This window comes from Bos taurus, chromosome 15 (genome assembly GCF_002263795.3).
Source record: "Bos taurus isolate L1 Dominette 01449 registration number 42190680 breed Hereford chromosome 15, ARS-UCD2.0, whole genome shotgun sequence".
NCBI lineage: Eukaryota > Metazoa > Chordata > Mammalia > Artiodactyla > Bovidae > Bos > Bos taurus.
In genome coordinates, this window is record NC_037342.1 from 29,384,048 (window position 1) to 29,391,657 (window position 7,610).

The following is a 7,610-nucleotide window of genomic DNA, read 5'->3' on the forward strand; positions in this document are numbered from 1 at the left end:
TAACTTAAATCAAATCACATGGAAACAGGAGACAAACTCAAAATGAAAAATGTTCTACTGGAATAAAAAAAGGAAGGGAGTTCTAGTTTTAACATGTCAATGTCATAAAAGACACCCCCTCCCCCCACCAAAAAAAAAAAAAGAGTAGGGAAAAACTTAACTATTAAAAGAGATGTAACAATTACATGCAATATCTGATCCTAGGATGGGTCCTGTACAGAAGAAAAAAAAATACTTTAAGACAAAATTTGGGACCCAACTAAAAATCAGACTACAAATGACAGGTGAGTTAGAAATACTGCATTAAAAGTGACTGAACATAACTGTACTATTCTTGTTCAAGAGAATATCCCTAGTCTTAGGAAATACACAGTGAAACATTTAGAGACAAAGTGCCAAGATTTTGTAACTTACCCTTTTAAGGTTCAGAAAGTGTGTGTTCATGTACAAGCATACATACATGTGCGCACACGCTGGAGAGCAATACTGGTTCACTAAACCATCAAAAAGTATGCAACACTTAATTCATAACATTACATAGGAGGTAAAAAGGGGAAATATACCTGAATAGGAGATGGCTTTTCCCAGCCCATTTCAAAAATTCCCATCAGCAACTCCCGTTTCAAACAGTAATCTTCAAACTCATTTCCTTTTGTGGAGGTCACATCCTGGTCAAACAAAAACAGACAAGCATCAAACGAATGAAGTACAACTGTGTTCCTTTAGTAATTACCATGTTTAAGAAAGTATCTGAGAGACTAATTCTTTATCCCATTTAAAAAGATATATGCAGATTAGTTCTCTGTCCTAATCTACAGTTCAACTATTTCCGAAAAACAGCCACTCTAACACAAATCAGCCATTTAAAAACTATGTTTTGGGGAAAGACCAGCCACCCTGTGGTCATTTTCTGCTAGGGAGTGATGGAATACTGTGAACTGTAAACCACAAGGTGTAAAGTCAAAACCTAGTTCTACCATGCACTGCCTACAAACATCCTAGTCTAAACCAGAGTTTTTCAAGCCCAGCACCATTGACATTTGGGCCAGAATATTGTTTGCTCTAAGGGGGCTGTCCTGTAGCATATCCTCAGCTGTGATAACTTATTGCTAAATGCTTCTGAGGGGACAAAAATCACCCTTGGTTGACACTGCTGGGCGAGAACTAACCTCTCAACTTCAGTTTTTCCATCCACAAAAGGTGGATAAAACCTAGCCTGAATCTTATTGTGCTTCTAGAAACAAAAGAGACTTTTGAGAAAATGCCATGAAAACTATGTGTTCCACAAGTGAGATAAGATACACATATGTATAAACACAATATTTAATATGGATACACATTATTACCAATTCCTCCAAATAGTGGAAATTTTTGGCAATTAATCATATATAAGCTATACAATTTCAACCACTTAAACTTACTTAAGAGTAAACATACAGTGCCTACTGTCATCATCAAGTAGCTACTTCACTTTTAAGAGTTTCCACATCATTTTTCCACTTGAATGTTACAACCAACTTACCGAAGTTTTGATTCTTAGATCCTTTGGAGGGAGTTTTAAAGTCTTTTTCCAGTCATCACCAGGTCTAGAGAGAATACAGTAAAAATGAAGTATCAGAGTTCACAGCATTACTTTCTAAAATACAAAGGTAATTCATCTTGATAATAATTTCTAAAAAGCACACTAATATATTGCCATTTACTTAAGAATACAGGTAACAACAGAGATAAACAACTCCAGAAAAAATACTCTTTCTTACAAAGCACAACAATCTAGGGAAAACTTAAAAAATCAAGAATGGAAGGAAAAAAAGATATCCATCCTCTTCAAGAGAAGCATGTTGTATACAGTTCAACTGTTTTCAAAACTGGTAACCCATGTGTTTTGTCTGACCTAAAATAGTACTACTTCATTTAAAGTTGCCAACATTAAAAAACTAGGATATTTTGTATAAAGTTGATTCTGGATTTTCTTGTGGGGAGGGTGCAGGGCGGAAAGCTTTAGCAGCAACACTGGTTCCAAATTTCCACATAGCAACAGTTTGATAGGCGTTAGTAACTAGAGTTTAAAATCAAGCACCTGATGCCTTTAAGTAGGTCAAGTCCCCTCTCATCTGGCAGTCCCCTGTGCTGATGCTGCTGCTAAGTGTCTGACTCTGTGCGACCCCACAGACGGCAGCCCACCAGGCTTTGCCATCCCTGGGCTTCTCCAGGCAAGAACACTGGAGTGGGCTGCCGTTTCCTTCTCCAATGCGTGAAAGTGAAGTCGCTCAGCTGTGTACGACTCTTAGTGACCCCATGGTCTGCAGCCTACCAGGCTCCTCCTCTAAGGGATTTTCCAGGCAAGAGTACTGGAGTGGGTTGCCATTGTCTTCTCCGGCAGTCCCCTATAGGCATCTGATTTTGTAGCTCCTGGTGACTAGTTAAAACCAAAGAATCTATAAAGTTTCAGACTTCAGTTCAAGCCTTGACTCTTCTACGTATCCGTTCTGTGACCCTGCAACAGTTACTTTTCTAAATCTCCATTCTCTTATATAAAATGAGATAAAAAAATTATATAAAATAGCTTCTATAAAGCACTCAGCACAGTGCCTGGAAAAATTAGCTGTTAATAAAAAACACCTCTCAATCTTCTTTAATGGGGATGCTTGAAACCATGGAAGAAAAAAATTTTCTTTTTGGTCATGTAAAAACTTCAAGTAATATAATATCCAAAGCATCTAACAGAAAAAAGACTGTCAATAAAGCAGACAATGCTTTCAACTGTCTTTTAAGTTTTCACTGATTTAATGATAACAGCTCATAATTAAAGCCCCCCTCAAACATCTCGAGTATTCATTCAGGAAGATAAGGACATATTTTACTTAAAGCTTCATCCCACATAATCCAAGATACTCTATCACAGGAAACTATATGCCACCAAATCCAAGAGTTCTAAAGCTTTTCACCCCAGTCTATAATACCACACCAAAGTTTCTGAGCATTTTCAGTTGAACATCCTAGTAGGCCAGCTTGTCACATTGTCAAATTCACTAAACAGTGGATAAAAATGCATACGATACAATGCAAAATCTTCCCACAAAAAAATTTATCATCTTAGAAAGTTAAAAATTTTTTAAATGCGAGATTAACTAACAGAGACAGGTATTAACTATCTCTGAGACATGGGATCTAGGAGTCTTCACAGAAAAGATAGTATTTCAACTGAAATTTAAAGAGTCACAGAACTGAAAAAAACCCATTTATCTAAGAAAAGCAAAAAAAAAAAAAAAAAAAGCAAAATCCACTGCAGTCTCAAACCAGAGGTTAAGCATTAAATGCTCTCAAAATGGAATAATGCAGCTTTATGTTTCAAATTAAAAGTAGACTAAATGTTGCTAGTCTATTCATATTTTGTCAAGACGAACTGCAATTTAGAAAACATTTTTGATTTCTATACCAATTAAAGTATTCACCTCAAAAATAATAATATGCATTAATGCCAATTCTCCCAGTGACCAAATGAATTCTGTTGAAAATTTGGGCTATTTTTCTTTAGTAAATGCTTCTTTTAAGCATGAAAAAGACTTAGATTGTAATAAAACACATACTTTTTGAGTTTCACCATACTTCTAGAGGTTAAATCAACTTACACAGCTAGATTCTTAACAAAGACAAATACCAAATGGGTCAATATTCTTAATTGTTAATTTTCTATTAAACTGATTCTTTGGAATCATAGTCACCATTCACAAACTTTAAAGTGTACACTTACAGATGACAGCCTGCTGCTGCTGCTAAGTCACTTCAGTCGTGTCCGACCCTGTGCGACCCCATAGACGGCAGCCCACCAGGCTCCCCCAACCCTGGGATTCTCCAGGCAAGAACACTGGAGTGGGTTGCCATTTCCTTCTCCAATGCATGAAAGTGAAAAGTCAAAGTGAAGTCACTCAGTCGAGATGACAGCCTACATGCTTTCAAATTTAAAAGAAAAATATTCCATAGTAAAATAAGGCTCTTAGTTTTTAAAAGTCTTCAAAGAGGTTTGGGACTATTCAGAGATGTGTTCCAAAGAGTTCAAAGTCCTGAGTTCCCCAACTGCTTGTTATTTTGTGTATGTGTAAAAGGAGAAAGCGTATTTTAAAGATAAATAAAATAAGACAGAAAAGCAAAGTGTCATAGACTAAAAGTTATGGATAAATTTTCTGAGTACTTTTGAAGTTCAGAAAGCTGGACAAGTCTTTAAGATTGGCTTTAACTGCCATTCACATTAGGATAAAGTCAAGTTATCACACTAGGAAAAAAGCCATACTGGCAAAAACCAGATAAATCTGAGCTCATTATGAAAGCCAGAATGTTTCAAAAAATATTCTATGCAAAATATATATTATCCGTGCCTATGTTTGTTACTTAACAAACCTGAATTAATTATGACAGAGATACATTCTTCTATCACAAATACCTATTGACCATAAACAGTCAACTGTCCTCTATTCACAATCAAAATGGTTAAACTAAAATGATATACATAAAGTAGTCAACAACAAACTAGCAAAATATACCTCCTTGGTCCCCCAAGTGTGTTTATTATTTATTCTAACACTTACTTAATAGTGGTGGTCATACTCTGTGCTTGCTGCTGAGTGCCATTATTGATTGTGTTGGTGTTTTTCAGCTGGTTCATCTGTTGCTGAGTCTGTGTGCCCCCTCCTCCGGGGCCACCACTGGGCTTCACAGGGCCCCTCAGCTGACCATTTTGACTGGACAGACCCATTATAACAGGGTTCTCTGTTCTGGCCGTGCTCATGCTGTATTAATTTTAAGGATGTCTCTTTCAAACTTCAAAACTTTTGAAAGTCAGTAGAGAAACTGTAATAACAGTTTATTAGGCTCTCCAAAACGAAGAGATAAATATAAGTCTTGCTCAATATATGAGTCCTTTATTGCAATGCAGGTAAGCACCTGTAAGTCTCTGAACGGTAAGCAGCAGTAACTTGCTCTCATGCACGAATCAACTCTTTATTTTTTAAAAAGCCCTCTAACAAGGTTGAGTTATGTATCTGAATCTCACTTCAATCTGAAACAAAGAAAAAAAGTTAAATCAGTAAACACAGTAAATTTTGGGGAAAAAAAAACAAAACACCCCTTTGTTGTTTCCATTTGAAGAACTCCTTTAGAAGCACTCCCTTCTTTTAAAGAATTTAGGATACAGCTGCATGTAGATCAAATCACTATCCAGGATAGGAAAGAGGATATAAAAAAAATGAATTGCTTCAAAAACCAAACCTGCACTGAGACAGATCTCATTTAAATTGTCAGTTCAAAGCAACCCAGAAAATATCAGGTAGAACAATACTGTGATTAAATTAGCATTAGCTGTCAGATGATAATCTCTTCCCTTCAGATTCCTCCCCAAGAATTCTCTGAAGTCCCTGCCACCTCTAAAAGTCAATGATTCATTACATTCAATTGCATTACAACTCAATGAAGAATGGCACAACTTAATTAATGTAAATCTACAAAGGAGCAAGGCAAAACAATTCATTAATTTTTTTTTTCTTTTTCTGACAACTGAGAATCCTTGGAAGAGTTGAGCTTTTGATTTCACTTTGTGCTTTCAGAAAAGCATTATGTACGCCCTTATGAATTTCAACCAAAGAAGTTAAACCTGAAGAAAACTACATTTTCTTTTCCCCCCTAAGTTTTTGTCCTTTAAAACAATAACTAAAGCAGTCAAGGGACATAAATACGTCTACACGTCAAAATCTTCTGTTCAAAAAACAGCCAAGAAAACCTTTAGCTATCTTAAGTCTGACTACTACAGAACTGTTACATTTTAAAATATAACACTTTTCAAAAGTATGTCTCAACTTGAAGTAGCAATTTTTTAATTAAAAACAAAAAAAAAACCCCAACACTCCACAAAAAGGAAACTGTTTTTCAGTCACAAAGTCTCACTCAACTCTCTGCCACCCCACAGACTGCAGCATGCCAGACTTCCCTGTCCTTGACTATCTCCCCGAGTTTGATCAAACTCATGTCCATTGAGTTGGTGATGCTATCTAACCATCTCACCCTCTGTCGCCCCCCTCTCCTCCTGCCCTCAATCTTTCCCAGCATTAGGGTCTCTTCCAATGAGGAAATTACCTGTGCTTAAAAAAAAAAAACAAATCTGTGAAAGAATAAAGACATTACTAACTTTAACCAAACTTTCTAGGACACCCAGAGTACTGATTAAGTTATTTTTAAAAATTATTCCCCAAATAAAATTATTTTTTTTTTAAAGTAAGACCTTAATTTCACAACCGCGGGTGGGAGGGAATAAAGGCCTACTCTGGTGTGTTAACACCTTTATATTTCTTACCGAAAATACAGTAGCTAATTAATTACTGTTCCTTCTGCCATACGCCAAAGCTACTCAAACAATACAAATTTTAAATTCTTTGATGTCTTTTTTTAAATTGAAAATAAAGTTGCTCAAAAGCAAATCCTGATTATCACATACACAAAGTTGTATATTTTGAAGTCATCCAGAGACTGACTGACCTCTTAAGCAGGGTAGTTAACAGCCACCTAATTTCAGTTCAAGGTAGTAGGTGGTTTCCTGTATTGACAGGTTTATATATGATCAGCGATATCACCTATTTCACACCCGAAGATTACTTATTTGCAAAGCACTAAGAGGATGAATAGGGCAACTTCTAAATATTAAATGGTATATTACTGTCTATCATGCACCTAAGACCTCGTATCTCCCTAGAGCCAAAATGTGACTATGTGAGAACTGCTCCCCTCTTAATTAAGCTGCACTGCAGCTTTACGTCTCAGGAAAAGAAATATTCCTCCTACCCCTTCCCAATTTAGATTTCCAAGTTGTATTTCTATATTTTCAAAAATACGAACGAAACAGAGACTAGTTGGGAGGGAACCCTAGCGGAGTTAATTACAGCACTTCCCAGACGGTAGTTAGCGACTGACAGTTTCACACCCAAAACAGTCTCGTCATCTCCAAAAAGACCTTTTGTTTGCAAATGCAGCGCAGTTTCTCTAAGCTCGGTCTGCAAGTTGGAGTGACTGTTCTATTTTGAACGGGCAAGGGGACTGAGAAAGAGAAAGGGGAGTGAGTGATAAAGGAAAGAAGCTAATGATTTTTATTTGCAAGCAAATAATTGCTTGTTCCCCTCCCCTTCATACCCCCCTCCAAACCCCTACACACTTCAAGTCAGCTCCCTGGGCCCATAAACACAAAAGGGTTGGGGCCCTGCAATCGTATCTGCGCAACCAGAGCAGAGAACCAGCTCCACAGCTAGGGAACAATAGGGACTCCCCCCAAAAGAGAAACCTTTAAGTCAGACAGCCCCTTCTTTCCTCCGACATTCGGAGGCTCCATAATCACCCCGTTATCGACCTGCAAGGCCTTACTCCGTCAAGCAGCCGGTCCTCTTCCAAACTGAGCCCTCCGCTACAGCATATCCCTGCCGCCCCCTATAGGGCCGCCTCGTACCCTATAACCTCCGCCATCTCCCTAAATCCTTGCCGCCCCCTACGGTCCCACCCTCCCTCGTCACCCACAAAACTCCTCTGAGGAACTCTCTCGCTCTTCCTCCGGACCCCGCTGGGCACAACACTGC

General features: G+C 37.7%; 1 protein-coding gene across 5 annotated transcripts in view; it reads right to left on the minus strand.

Annotated features, from left to right (window-relative positions):
- Positions 1–7,610, minus strand: part of DDX6 (DEAD-box helicase 6) — a 31,646-nt gene that overhangs the window by 22,985 nt on the left and 1,051 nt on the right. For all 5 annotated transcript variants that reach the window (NM_001143867.3, XM_005215939.5, XM_005215941.5 and 2 more), the window contains exons 2-4: positions 4,587–5,056; positions 1,523–1,586; positions 564–668 (exon numbers count right to left, since the gene is read on the minus strand). In NM_001143867.3, the coding sequence (NP_001137339.1) occupies positions 564–668; positions 1,523–1,586; positions 4,587–4,786 (369 nt within the window). In that variant the 5' untranslated portion in view covers positions 4,787–5,056. The remainder of the gene's footprint in view (positions 1–563; positions 669–1,522; positions 1,587–4,586; positions 5,057–7,610) is intronic.